The following is a 15,414-nucleotide window of genomic DNA, read 5'->3' as shown; positions in this document are numbered from 1 at the left end:
CAGTAACAATGCAACAAACTCTAATGTTTCTCATCCCTTCCCAAACGCAGATGAAGGTCCTCTTTCTCCTAAACTACTCTTACGAAAAGAGATGGTTATCGCTACAATAGTTTGAAGCGTAAGGCTTGTCAATTGAGATTAAAGCAAGCGACGCCGCCCGTTCTCTTGTCGAAACACATCATCCATCTTTAGAGTCATTGGGTAAGCAATCAGAATGAATCACTGGAGGCTCAGGGCCGACGTAAATCAGGGCATTGATTTAAGTCACTACATGTGGATTTAGGGCAAACTCCTGGCTCAGTTAGGAATTTTGCCTTTGATCTCAAGAGGACCAGATTCACTCTGAATGCTAAACTTTTGGTCCTGGCTGTGAAAATCATGGCTTTGGGTCCTGCTGCAGAGAGCACTATTCTGTTAGGGTGCTGAGAGAGTCTGAGGGAACCCCCAATTCAGGTGGCATTCTGAGACTGGGAATGAAAGTTGGGAGTTTCAAAACAGAGGGACCTTGATTTTGCTCTCACAGAAGCCAGCGTCAATCTGGAGTGACCAAGTGAAGGCAGAATGTGAGAGCAGAATCCGGCCAGTGTATGGCCTATTTTTGTTGTGAACCATCTGGTAACACAGATACCCACTGCAGAAGCTTTACCTGCACTTCCAAAAAGGGCACTGAGGTTCCTTAACTGGAAACCTTGAGCAAAGCACAGGAAAATCCACACAGCACAAAACTAAATAAATAAATAAAAGGTACTGAGGAAGATAGAAGGACACAGTAAGAGAAAACAAATTGAATTTAAATGCAAATATTTGTCTAAACTATTTCCAATCTATTTGTAGTTCCAATTTTTCCAAGGAAATCCCTTTTTTTTTCTGACAGTACTAAACAATTCAAGTCGCCCTGCTGGTGAATTCCTGCCCAGATGAGTCTTGATTTGAACCCTGGAAACCTTTCTGAGCCCTTACCACTCACTTTTATGCAGAAATAGGCAGCTCACCAAAATCCCACGCAGCAGACAGAGCAAATCTCTTTACTACAACAGCAAGGCTGAGTCTTGAGAATCAGTTTATGAATGTCACATGTCTGACTCTCGGTGTGCTGCACAGTGACCTTTATGATTCCCCTGTACAATCCCTGTGGATTTTCAAATTGGCCAGGACTCCCGTACAATTCCCTGGACTCTGTGTGAGCAGCCGGAAAAGCAGAAAATGGACCCTGGAGAACTTCACCCTGAGAACCACTCCCGGGAGAAAAGAAATGATTTACCGAGAACGGGCTTAGACTTTCAGGGCAAATTGTGTCTTGCAAACTGTTCAATGTAGCAAATGATGATGGCTGACTTTTCTGTGTGTAATGTGCTCCGATTTCCACAATGTGTGGGAATGCTGCCACAAGATATGGGACCAAAAACAATTTTCAATTTATTGTAGGAGCATGGTGCTTCATACTGCCTATGCAGTTGTACTATCCAGGCCATTAGCGTCTGAAAAATGAGTGTCACCCCATAGAGGCCAAATTACCTGATTCTAAATTAATTCAAGACAAAGACAGTGTAAAAGGCTTTCTTCTCCCAGGATCCTGGCTTCAATGTTTTTTGCCAGTGTGCCGTTGTGAGGTGTTAAGCTGAGGTGTTAAGCTGAATATATATCTGACAGCAACTAAATGTTCTAATAGTTAAACTACTCTCTGCATCAGGGAAGCATCAAATTTCAATACTGTGCTGATCTTCTGCAAATGGATGCAGAAACGGGTTATGATATCCTGAGTCAGCGCTAGAACATCGGGACATCTCCATTCACTGTGCGATTCCTTCACCTCTCACAGTGCTAAAATGTCCTGGAGTTCATCTCACAAGGTAGCCCACACTTTATGAGGGAACAGCCATGTTATTTGCCTGATCTGTTGCCCTGGGACTATTTCAGGGTGCTGCTCAGGTGAGAAGATGTTGGTAAAGGAACCAAACAATTTTTACATCTGGATCTCCTGTTTGGCCTACTGTCCCTAGCCCCATACTTGCGTCGTAGGTGCCTTGCGGCCAGATTTGGGTTCCAGAGCGTATGAGTCTGATGGGTTGTCACCCCTGGGGTGCAGTCTGAGAGCCATGAGAACTGCTGCACCCCTCTAACCACCCAACTGTGCTGGCTTTATTTCACGCTGCTTTGCTGGCCATTCAGCCTCTCCGCGCCCTGTGATCACCAACACTACAGCAGATTACAGAGTGGAAGTCGTGTAAATCTGTATCAGCAAAAACAATGAGGAGTCCTTCTGGCACCTTAGAGACTAACAAATGTATTTGGGCGTAAGCTTTCATGGGCTAAAACTCACTTCATCAGATGCACAGATGGGAACATCCATTAGGGAGGGATAAATACACAGCATATGAAAAGATGAGAGTTATCTTACCAAATGGGGTGTTAGTGCTGATGAGCCAATTTACTGAAATCTGGAAGCTGGGCTACTCTTCAAACAGCTGACAAAAAGGAGTTGGAAATCACTTTTGTAGTGCTATGTGAGAACCAAGATAAACAAGATGGCCAATTTCAAACAGCTGAGAAATGAAGAACTGCATCCGTTCCGTCGTGAGTATTAGCAAGGGGTTTGTGGCAGGTTTGTTCCTGCGGTTAGTGTTTTCCTTTTGCGCGGTGTGTTAGTTCTGTTCGATCTATTTTGCTTCAGATTTGTTTTCGAGGGCTCGTCTATAAGAGAGGACTGCCGAATCTCCCAAGTCTGGTTGAGAGTAAGGGATTGTCCTTCAGGAGAGGCTGTAGATCCTGATGATTGCACTGAGAGGTTTAAGTTGGGCTGAGTGATCGCTAGTGAGTGTTCTGTTACCTTCTTTGTTGGGCCTGTACGTAGAGGTGACTTCTGGGTAGCTTTCTGACTCTGTCAATCTGTTTCTTTCACTTTCATCAGGTTGGGTATTGTTGATGTCTGGCTCCTGTTTCTTTACCCCTGCTGTGGGATCCCCTCCTGCCTTGTGCTCACTGCATGATACTGGAACAAACGCAGATAGAGGGCTGCAAGACCAAGAGGGCTAGAAGCAGGACCCATTTATAAATGTAGTGCTTGTTTTTCACTGGCAAGCAGGGACCTCGAGGGAGGAGAAGAAGGATCAGCAATCAACAGTGACAGACAGCGGTCCACTCGCCTCCTGCGCCTATTATACTGCTGGCCTTACGAAAGGTAGTCAACTCCCTGAGCCACTTCCTACCACCTCCAGGAAAATGCCCCAATCCTATCGTTCCTAAGGCAGTTAAGGGTGTCTGCTCAACCCAAGGCACCCTCTGAGTGGGGTGCAGTTGTAGATGAGGGTCGATCTTTCTTTCCTCTTCCGGCAGCAATTGTCTCTGGTGCTCGTTGGGTATTGATGCAACCTCGTGGGCCAGATCAGTGCAGGGTCTCTTCCCAAAATAGCATAAGGGAGTCATCAAGTCAGTCATTGCTATATGAGAGATTGAATGGCTTTCCCTCTCAGGCTGTCCTTGCAACGAGGCCGTCCCTGCCCTTCAGGCCTAGTCTTGACACCAGAGTGGAGGGTTGGGTAAGGGGTATTGATGTAAGGCACTTGGTCTACACTTCTCGGTTTATACGAATTTAGCAGCATTAAACCGAATTAACCTGCATCCCGTCCACACAACGTAAGCCTTTAATGTCAAGATAAGGGTCTGCTTATATCCATATTTCTGTACGTCATCTCCCCGACGAGGGGAGTTAGCGCTCAAGTCAGTTATTGCATTTCGGATTAGGGTTTTGTGACCATAATCAACGGTATTGGCTCTGGGAGCTTATCCACAGAAGACCATTGTGGGACCTGTCCTGGACAGGCAATTGGAGTTGATTGCACTGGCTAGGGTAGACAGTGAAAAGCCCCACGAACTTCTGAATTTTCAGTTTCCTGTTTGCCCTCAGCATGGAGCGTGATCAGCATTGTACCTTACAGGAGTATATGGAGACAATCTGGTTCTTATCAGAGCTCTGTTCCAGAAGACGAAATGCCAAAGCATTTTTGAAAAATCTACCCACACAGTAGGCCACAGCGGGACTCTACACGTTGTGCGTGACAAGCGTTAATGGAAAGCCAATACAATCAAGTGGACTTATGGAAGGAGCGGAGGCGGGGACTTGATGACTCCGGCTATTCCCGCATCCCAGGCAGTATCCGAAAGCATTTTGCATTTTGGTGATGTCCCTGCCTTGAAGGGTCAAAAAACTCATGCTACGGGTGAGTTCAGGGTATATGTCATCAGATTTTACCCCACCCATCCCTGCCGTGAAGAAAGGGAATAAAAATTCGTTTTTCTCATCTTCTTTTTCAGTCACCGATATGGTTCTGCTGCATGCGCTCAGGTAGACAGTGGTAATGCGGCGCTGAACAGCAGCGATCCCTCCTATCCTTCCTGGATGGCAGGATGGTAAAGGCTTTGGAAACTTGTCCTCATTCATTTCCGTGAGTGCTCCTGGCTGGCTCTCTAATGACTCGGTGGGGGGGCGCTGAGCAAAAATGGGGAACAACTCTGGTCTTTCCCTTCTTTACCTTTGGTCTCCTGGAGCAGCGGTGCATAAGAGCTGGCTGAACTTCCTTCATCATTAGAAGTTGTGAGGCTGGCTCCTCTCCTCCCCTCCCACCCGCTCCCTTTTCTGTCTGATGAAGCATTCTGTCCTGCCTGGACTTGTCATAGCAGCTGTGTGAGGCTCCTGCCCTCGTCATTTTATTCACTAAAATGGCTAGTGTTCTCTATATTCCTGCATTCTTTATTACTCATCCACACAATATGGGGGGATGGCTGCCACGGTTAGTGCCCAGGCAGGGTGTGGAGAGGAAGCAACGGATGGGTGTGCCAGTGAGCACCCCCGTAGAAGGCGATGGCAGATCAGTCATTTCTGCGGATATCTGGACTTCTGCTCGGGAGCGGTGTGCCCTCTCATTCTTCTATAGATTGCCCCTATTCTAGGCAGGACTGACTCTATTTTTAGACAAAACATAAGGATGGGAATGCATTGGGGAGTCACTCCCATTTTGTCCAGCGCCCCCCGCCGACCTCAGTGTGCTGAGGAACAACCAGGAGCACCCATGACGTACAGACAGATAAAGAATTAGTAACTTGTCATCACCAATTTCCAAAGCAGTAGACAGCTACAATACGCTGGTAACACTCTGCTACCCTTGCAAAGACAAATGAGATGAGTGGTGTTGTAGCACCGCGGTTACCGCGTCTGTCACCAGCATCCAGTACACAGTACCAATGCAAGGTGACAGTGACAAGAGGCTAACGGGCTCCATGCCATGCTATGGCATCTGCCAGGGCAAATCAGGGAAAAAAAATGCGCTAAATGATTGTCTCTAGTTGCTTTCACAGAGGAAAGATTGATAAGTGACGACATTACCGCATATCACTCGCGACACTGTGCGCCCATATGCCATTGCGGATCTCAACCCAGAATCAATAGGTGGAGAGGACTGCGAGATATGTGATAGCTATAAGCTACCAGAGTGCAAAGCTCCGGCGAATCGACACTGCTCGATTACATGGACACACCAACCACCGAATCAATGGTTTAGTGTGGCGGTATGCCACTCGACTTTATAACAATCAGTTTTAAAAAAAACTGGTTTCTGTAAATCAGAATATCCCGTAGTGTAGAAATCCTCGATACATCCAACTTCAGCTTACAGAGTTGGGTAGCTGAAGTCAACTTCTTTAAATCGATCTCGCTCCGCCCCTCGCTGTGGTTAGAGTTTCGGAGCTCCGAGATGACGGGGAGCACTTCCCCATCAACTCTGCTTCCGCCTCTCACTGTGGTGGGAGTTCCGGAGTTGACGGGGAGCATGTTTGGGGATTGATGTATCGCATCTAGATGAGAACGCGATACAGTGATCCCTGATAGATCGATTCACTAACCGCCGATGATGGTGGGAGTGTAGTCATACCCCTCGGGACCTTTGTACACTTGTTTCAGGGGGAAATTCTCCCTGGAGCAGTCAGTATCAGCTTCTGATCTCCTCCTTCCTCAGTCTGCCACACAACAAGCTACTCCCTGCCTTTTTGCCCTTCTCAAGCAGCTTCTCTTTTCAGACTTGATTGTCTGACCCATTTTTCGATTTAATTACTTGATCAACATTGCTTCTTTGAACTCAATTTGAAATGTAGCTATGAGTTTAGTGCTTTGGGAAATAATTCTGCTGCTTTGTATAGGTCTGTGTCTCTGGATTGTAGCAGTTTTGAAACAGCTCCAATTTATCATGTCCAGAATCTTTTTTTGCAGCACAATGAGAAAAACAAAACTAAAGTTTTCCATTTATCTCTATAATGCTGAAGGTTCACAAAATTTAGTAGCATTTTAGCTCAGGAGAATTACTTCTGTGGGTGCCTTCATTGTGTCTAAACACTGAATCTGAGAGGAAGGAGTGATTCACACTAGTTGTTGATCAACTGTTTAGTCAGTTCCTTGACCAAGCTTTCATTTGTTCTGAAATGGGTCCAAGAGGCCCACTAAAGAATGTCAGGTTTACTGCTCTAACTCCATAATAAAACAGAAAAGGAAATAGCCTTTATACGATACCAGTCTCTAGGAAGCCATCTTCTGCAGTGATGTTACATTCACCTTATGAAGAAAGAATGTGTCTCCAAAGTTATACATTTCAGATCTTATCATTTATGTGACGATTTGACAAGTTACATATTTCTTTAAATGTCACTAAAACCCAACCCATCAGTTGTCCAGGTTCCCTAAAGTATGTGAGGAGCTGTAGCCCATAAGGCCAACTTGCCAGCTTGCTGTATTGCAGAATGTGTGGGGTTTTTTCTCACTGGTTTGATTGATTATATTATTTTCTTGGGGTTTGTTTATGCTGAATTCCAGTATATGTTCTTCATAATAGTTATTCATAAGGAACCTACGGGTATGTATCTTATATTATTAACTAGATCAAGTTAGTAGAAGTGCTTGTAACCTTTGGCATAGGTAAATGGTTGACTTTGGGGAGCTGAATAGGGAATGGAACAAATAACTGAATATGTTTACCCTAGTTCTGGAACAGACTCGTAACTGCAGGGTACACCGCAGAACATGGAACTCATAAGTTCAGCCAGGGGTTAAGGTTTCAGAGATGAGATAATTGAAACATGACATGTTAACCTCTAGATTTGGACATGGTAGTTGGTCCCTAATTAAGGCAGTACAAGGACCCTCTGAGAAGGCAAACCACCATGAAGGGTGGTGACTCTTTCTGATCTTCTATGAAGCTATCAGCTCACGTTTGAAATGAGGTGTGGCAGGTGTTTCAAAGAAAAATGGTGAATAACCCAAAAGGAATCCAAAATATATGTAGTGTGAAAACAACAATAACATTATTACATTATTTATTTCTATTTCCATTCAAAGTCTGTAGTTTATGCCCATATCTTGAGTTGAATTAGTTTGTTATTGTTAGTGTAAGCAGAGTCAGGTTGAGCGCTACCCTGACATCTGTTGGTGAATTGTAGGGAGTGTGGAAAGAATCTCAAAAATTTCAAAGGGTGTGGAAAGATTTGCATTGCCATCCACCTCACACTTATCATAAACCCACAGCAGCTTGGGATGGTGATTTTAACAGCTCTGGGATCCCCAATTTCTTTGTTATTGGGGCAGGAGGAAAAAAAAGTTTGTCACCCTGATTGTGTGAATGGGGAGCTGTGGGACTGCTTTGTGACAGAAATGACTCAACCTCAGTTGGGTGGTACTTGCTAAACATGGGACATGGGTTCCAAAACCCTATGAATTGTGAGAGGTTGGGGACTGGTATCTGTGCCTGGTGGTGCAGCTCCTTGTGAGGGCCAGAACACCAATTCCACATTCTCCTCTCTCCTGTGGAATGTCAGAGTTGATTTTTTTTTTGATTCCCTTAAGAATCTATCTAGAGTTACTGCTGAGCTGAATTCATGTTGGGCAATGGTGCACTAGCACTGGGGCCCCTACTGCTGAGATCACTAAGAGCTGAAATCACAAAAGAGCTGAAATTACTGAGCTGGGAGCACTGAGTACTGTTAACTAGTGGGGGAGCCTGAAGCTATCAGAACAGAGCAGCTGGCGGAGTGGAGCAGTTTGTGGGATGGCTGGAGCGGCGGGACAGCTGGTGGAGCGGAGCGGCTGGCAGAGCAGTAGCTGTGGAACAGTTGGAGTGGCCCATGGAGCAGTGAGCAGAGTGAAGCAGTTTGCAGGGACACTGGAGCAGCTCACGGGGCAGCTGGTCAGTGCAGCTGGTGTGGTTGGAGCTGCGTCATGGTGAATGGCTGCAATTAGAATTTCATGAGAGGCGGAGCAGTTGGCCCGGCCACGTAAGGTGCTCCTTACACACTCTGTGTGGACTTCCCCCCTCCAATTTCCACCCAGGCTTGGCGGGTGGGGGGTAAAACTCTACAGATAAACTCTTCAACTCTGAGGTGGCACTGACCAGAGACTTTTGGGTTCTTGGACATTGGGGTGATTGGACTTAAGACCCTAAGGGGAAAAGGACATTGCCAAACGTACTGGGAGGTGGGTTTTTGTTTATGGTTTGTGTTATAACCCTGTTTGTGGTGTTTCTCCATGGGACGCCGCATTGATTCCTTTCTTTATTAAAAAGATTTTGTTACACTCAGACTCCGTGCTTGCGAGAGGGGAAGTATTGCCTCCTAGAGGCACCCAGGGGGGTGTGGTATGTAAGTGTCTCAGGTCACTGGGTGGGGGCTCGAGCCGGTTATGCATGGTGTTACTGAAATGGAACCCCTGGATACTGAACCCGGCCCTTGTTGCTGCCAACTCAGAGGGGCAGAAGGGTTACATTAGTATCTAAAAGGCAATATTTCATTGTTGCGGTCTTTGTTGGAAGTAGAGTGCTTCTGCTGCTGGTCACAAACTTTGGCAGTGACCAGTGCGATCTTTTCTTCCACTGGTCATAAAAGATTTTGTGTTTTTGCACGTTATCCCTAACATGAGGAATCATAGAATATCAGGGTTGGAAGGGACCTCAGGAGGTCATTTAGTCCAACTCCCTGATCAAAGCAGGATTGGTTCCCACTAAATCATCCCAGCCAGGGCTTTGTCAAGCCTGATCGTAAAAATCTGAAAGGAAGGAGATTCCAACACCTCCTTAACTAACTCATTCCAATACTTCACCACTCTTCTAGTGAAAAAGTTTTTACTAATATCCAATTTAAATCTCCCCCACTGTAACTTGAGACCATTGCTCCTTGTTCTGACATCTCGTATCAAGGAGAACAGCTGAGTTCCATCCTCTTTGGAACCCCCTTTCAGGTAGTTGAAAGCAGCTATCAAATACCCCTTCGTTCTTCTCTTCTGGAGACTAAAAAATTCCAGTTCCCTCAGTATCTTTTCATAAGTCATGCTCCAGCTCTCTAATCCTTTTTGTAGCCCTCTGCTGGACTTTTTCCAATTTTTCCACATCCTTCCTGTAATGTGGAGCTAAAATAGGACATAGTACTCCAGATGAGGCCTCACCAATGTAGAATACAGGGAATGATCATGTCCCTCGATCTGCTGGCAATGCCCCTACTTATACACCCCAAAATGTAGTTAGCCTTCTTGGCAAAAAGTGCACCCTGCTGACTCATATCCAGCTTCTCGTACACTGTAACCCCTAGCTCCTTTTCTGCAGAACTGCTCCCTAGTCTTTTATTTCCTAGTCTGTAACAGTGCATGGACTCTGCACTTCTCCTTGTTGAACGTCATCAGATTTCTTTTGGCCTAGTTCTCTAATTTGTTTAGGTTCCTCTGTATCCTCTCCCTACTCTCCAATGTATCTACCGCCCCTACCAGTTTAGTGTCATCTTCAGACTTGCTGAGGGTGCAGTCCACACCATCCTCTACATCATTAATGAAGATATTGAACAAAACCGACCCCAGGGCCAGCCCTCGGGGCACTCCGCTCGAAACCGGCTGCCAACTAGACATGGAGCCATTAATCACTATCCGCTGAACCCAACGATCTAGCCATCTTTCTATCCACCTTATAGCCCATTCATCCAGCCCATACTTCCTTAACTTGCTGGCAAGAATACTGTGGGAGACCATATCAAAAGCTTTGCCAAAGTCAAGGAATAACACAGGCACTGTTTTCCCATCATCCACAGAGCCAATTATCTCATCACAGAGGGCAATTAGGTTAGTCAGGCATGACTTGCATGACTTGCCCTTGCTGAATCCATGCTGATTAGTCCTGATCACTTTCCTCTCTCTCTAAGTGCTTCAGAATTTCGAATCCATTCCTGGAGGACCCTGCTCCATGATTTTTCCAGGGACTGAGCAGTTGAGGCTGACTGACCTGTAGTTCCCTGGATCCTATTTCTTTCCTTTTTTTAAAGATGGGCACTACATTAGCCTTTTTCCAGTCATCCGGGACCTCCATCACATCACATGAGTTTTCAAAGATATATGGCCATGGCTCTGCCATGTCACATCTGCCAATGTTCTTAGCATCCTCAGATGCAGCACATCCTTGCCCATGGACATATGTTCATCCAGCTTTTCTAAAAAGTCTCCGAAATCACTTCTTTCTCCATAGAGGGTTGGTCACCTCCACCCCATGCTTTTGCTGCCCAGTGCAAGCAATCTTGTACTTGACCTTGTTTGTGAAGACAGAGGGAAAAAAAAGCTATTGAGTACATTAGCTTTTTCCACATCCTCGTATCACTAGGTTGCCTCCTCATTCAGTAAGGGGCCCACACTTACCTTGACTTTCTTCTTCTATACCTGCCCAGCTGTGTGACTCCTCTGCTGTTATGCCTCCTGATGCTGGAATAACTCAGCTAGGGGGCTGGAACATGGAAGTGTCAGGAGGCCAGGGCCCCACTTTTTAAATGTGTTCAGTTTTCACTGGAAAAATAATAGATGGTAGGAGTCTTTGGGAGAGGGAGCGTTGTCTGGCTAGGAGAGGCGAGGGACCTGAACAGACGGTGGGCAAAAGCGCCATGGGGAAAGGAGAGTTGAGGAGGAAGGACTCAGTGAAGGATTCAGCCGAGAAGCAAAGGGGCCTCAGCAGAGAGGCGGAGCAGGGACAGAGAAGGTGCCGTGTGGGTGGGGCCATGGGGAAATAGCAGGAGGGTGACATCGGGGGTGGAGCGGCAGGCCAGGACACCACACCCCGGCGTCCCTCTCTCAAAGGCAGGTTGGGGGCTGCACAGCCTAGGGAGGTTTAGCCTCCCCCTGGCCTGTTATACTTGCTGCCTACATGGGTCACTTCCTACCAGCTCCCTGCAAATGCCCAAGGGCTCCGCAAAGCAGCCTGAAGGGTGTCTCTCCACCCCAGAGGACCCAGAGGGACAAGGGATTCCTGCCTTATGCAAAAGATATATTAATGGTGGACAGAACAAAGAGAGAGAGAAGCCAACATGTAGGAATCCCCTGGCTACCACCTGAGCTGGACCAAGGGCTGTAACCAGGGAAAGGATTTGTGCCCAGACTCCGAGGAAGGCGTCTAGTCTGTTGAAAGAAACGTATTGAAACATCTCTGGGGTGAGTCTTTATCTGTATCCAGTTTATTGACTGTATTAGACATAGACTCGTCGTGTTTATTTTATTTTACTTGCTAATTCACTTGTTCTGTCTGTTACTGCTTTGAAACCACTTAAATCCTACTTTCTGTATTTAATAAATCACTTTTTACTTATTAATTAAACCAGAGTACGTGTATTAATACGGGGGGAGAGGGGGGGTGCAAGCAGTCTGTGCATAACTTCTCATCGTGTTATAGGGAGGGCGAACAATTTGAGTTACCTATTAAGCTTTATATAGCTTAAAACATATACTGGGTTATAACGGATTTATTTGGACACTTCTGTAGCTGCCCCCTTGCTGATCGCAGAAGTTGTGAATTTAGGCAGGACGCTGTCTTTGTTATAGAGGGCGAACAATGAGTTTACCTATTTAATAAGAGTGTTAAAACAATTTATCTGTAGACCTCATTGGCTTTGGCAGAGTTTTAAAGCAGAAACACTGCGCCTTTTCAGGCTAGCTAGCAGCGTGACAAGTAATTCAGATATGTGAAATTGGACGCTCTGTGTTGGAGCAGGGCGAACAGATTTGTCTGGCTCATTTAAGACAGGGTGCTGGAGTCCTCATTGGGAGTTGTGTTAGCTGCTTTCAGGTTAACCCTGCAGCTGTGGGGCAAGTAATTCAGATTGTGAATTGGAGTCTGTGTTGGAGCAGGCAGGTGTGTCTGGCTCAACAAGACAGGGTGCTGGAGTCCTGAGCTGCTAGGTCAGGAAATCAGGGGCAGAAGTAGTCTTGGCACATGAATTAGCAGCTTCCAAGGGGGATCCTGTGATCTAACCCCTCACAAGAACAATGAAGAAAAAAATGGGAAAGGTTCACGAAAACAAGAAACCCTGCTTTGTGGGCATGGGGACATCACAAAGAGCCCTCTCTGGGACGCAAGGGAAGTTCATAGTCTGTTTCACTCCAAAATCAGCTGCGCAAAGTAATAAGTTATTTTTACTCAAAGGTGCTGTAGTAGTTAAATACCGCAGTCCAGTTCTCAAAAACACACAGTTTCACAACTCTCACCAGTAAGCTCTAGTAGAATATCCTCAATTCCTACAACAGTTTTCCTGTATAAAGACTTTCCAGTTGAAACATTAGGTTTGTCCTCCAGGTTTTGTGATGGATTCAACATAGAAAAATCAGGTACATTTTGCTCACCGAATCACTGTACATATGACAAAGAACTTCAGCATTGCTGATTCTTTCTTTTTCTCTTTGGTTATCTGAAAGTGTAGCTTCTCTCTGTAAAACTGAAAAGAACCATGGCCGCACGGAGAATAATGGAAAACTACTTTGCCTCAAAATGCTATAATATCTTATGGTAGTCTCAGGGCAGGTCTAAACTCAGCTGGGATCGATGCTCTGAGATCGATCCATCGGCAGTCAATTTAGCGAGTCTAATAAAGAGAAGAATAAGATAAGTCAATGGGAGATTTTATCCTGTCAACCCCCTAGCCCCCTCCCACAGTGTGGACCCCGCAGTAACTTGGCCTAAAGTACATCGACACCAGCTACCTTATTCACGTAGATGGAGTTGCGTAGAGTAGGTTCACTTACTGTGCTAGTGTAGACTTAGTCTTAGAGTCACGGTTGAGTAACAGGGTGTGTGGAGATGGAGGCTTTGGGTGACAATGAAAGAGGTCAAATGATGGTCAGAGAGAGGTAACTCAGCAATGGAAAGAGCCGTGCTTAGTGATGGAGTGATAAGCTATTGTGTGGGAGGAACTTCTCATACTGTGAACTTCCACAATACTGAGCTCAACCAATTGGGACAGGGCACCCTTGATTAACGAGGAGATATGCTTTCCCCCTCTTGTAACACAGGTTTCAAGTCAGTGGCCCCAGGCAATCACCTTCTGCAGCAGATGTATTTGGCTACTTTGTCACGAAGCTCTTTGGTTCTGATTCCATAAATGATAGGGTTGAGCATGGGAGGGATGAGGAGATAGAGGTCGGCCAAGATGATGTGAACATGGGGAGCGACACCTTGACCAAACCGGTATGTGAGATTGGAGAAGATGCTAGGGGTGTAATATGTCAGCATCACACAGATGTGGGTTGTGCAAGTGTTGAGGGCTTTCTGGTGGGCATTCTTAGAGGACATTCTGAGGACGGCCCTGATGATCTGACCATAGGACAGGGTAATAAGTGTCAGGTCACACCCCATAACTACAAATCCTAGCACCAAGCTGTACATCCTGTTTACTGTAATGTCCCCACATGCCATCTTGAATACAGCTATGTATTCACATTGCGTATGAGGGATAATGCGTTTGGCACAGAATGGCTGCTGACTCATAAGCAAGGGAAGGGGAAGAATGAAGAGAACAGCTCTTAACAAACCTACAAGCCCAAGCTTAGCTATTTGTGCATTGGTGAGGATGGTGGCATATCTCAGAGGAATACATATGGCAACGTAACGATCGAAGGCCATTGTCACGAGGGTGGCTGAGTGCATAACAGAAACCATGTGAAGGAAGAACATCTGGGTGAGGCAACCAGCCATAGTAATGCCTTTCAAATTGAACCAAAATATGCCCAATGCCTTTGGCACGACGAAGGTAGGTGTGGCGATGTCTGTGAGTGCCAGCATGCAGAGCAGCAGGTACATCGGCTTGTGCAAGGTTTGCTCCTTACCTACAACACACAGAAGCGTGAAATTTCCCAACAGGCTGATAATGTAGAACGTAGAGAAAGGGATGGAAATCCAGATGTGGGCAGCCTCCAGGCCAGGGATTCCCATTAGGATGAATGTTGAAGGGTCAGAGGGGGTGAAGTTGAAAGCTGCCATGAGGTGGCTGATGCTTCAATATGACTCAGAAATGCTCAAGGTGCCTGTAAAGAGAGAGAAGCACAGAGAGGGAGTTACATGCTTTATAACAATTAGTCCAGTAAATATTTTATAGCTATTAACATTCTAAGAGTCTTCTTGAGTGAGGAGTGAAGAACCACCGACAATGTCACTCCCTGCTTTATATAACTTTAGCATATGGCGGGAACCCTTTGATTCAAAACTTAGTTTCAAGACTAGTTTGTGGGAAAATTACAAATGTAGTCCAGAGTTCTTCAGCCTGGTCACATATAGGACAAGAAGGGGGAGGAAGTGAGGTAGCTGAGACCTCATGGTGCAGCCTGCAGTGAATGGCGAGCGGCACTGTCAAAGACAGGGTACCATATTTTAACATTAAAAAATAGGACACTCCATGGAGAGGAAGGGTAGCCTCACCCTGCCACAATTCACTCCCTCCAACTGCCCCCCACAGAAACCCCAACCCATTCAACTCCACCGCTCCCTGTCCCCTGATTGCCCCCTCCCAGGACCTCTGCCCCTAACTGCCCCTCAGGACCCCACCCCATATCTAAGCACCACAGCTCCTTGTCCCCTGATTGCCCCCTCCCAGGACCCCTGCCTCTAACTGCCTCTTGGGACTCCACTCCCTATCTAAACCTCCCTTCTCCTTGTCCCTGACTGCCCCTCCTGAAACCTCTCCCAACTTCCCCCATAGAACCCCACCTCCTACCTGTCCCCTGGCAAACCCCTGGGACTCTTATGCCTATCCAACCACTGCCTGTCCCCCGCCTGCCCCCCGAACCTCTGACCCGTCTGCCCCCCCTCAACCTACACCCCATCCAATCCCCCCTTCTCCCAAATCAAATATACTGATCCACTGTAACTTGCTGTAGAAAAAGTAGGATAAAATGGAGCAAGAAATGCTTCTCAGTGGTTATTAGGACTGGAATTGCTATTTTCAACAGCCATTGCCATTTGTTTGTTTGTTTGTTTGTTTGTTTGTTTGTTTGTTTAAAAGGAAGACAGTGATATCGCATTGGCAAATTCCTCGTAGAAAGAAAGAGTGGAACAAAAGAATAATAAAGGTACCTCAACTTTTCCTCATTTCTGG

General features: G+C 46.2%; 1 protein-coding gene across 1 annotated transcript; it reads right to left on the bottom strand.

Moving 5' to 3' along the window:
- Positions 1–13,361: 13,361 nt before the first annotated feature.
- LOC116836872 (olfactory receptor 52P1-like) lies at positions 13,362–14,377 on the bottom strand. The gene has a single exon (XM_032800847.2). The coding sequence runs from the start codon at positions 14,301–14,303 to the stop codon at positions 13,362–13,364; it is 942 nt and encodes a 313-aa protein (XP_032656738.1). The 5' UTR covers positions 14,304–14,377.
- Positions 14,378–15,414: the final 1,037 nt, after the last annotated feature.

Source organism: Chelonoidis abingdonii, chromosome 1 (assembly GCF_003597395.2).
Source record: "Chelonoidis abingdonii isolate Lonesome George chromosome 1, CheloAbing_2.0, whole genome shotgun sequence".
NCBI classification, from domain to species: domain Eukaryota; kingdom Metazoa; phylum Chordata; order Testudines; family Testudinidae; genus Chelonoidis; species Chelonoidis abingdonii.
The sequence above is the reverse complement of the archived record's forward strand: the minus strand, read 5'-3'. Positions and strand labels throughout refer to the sequence as shown.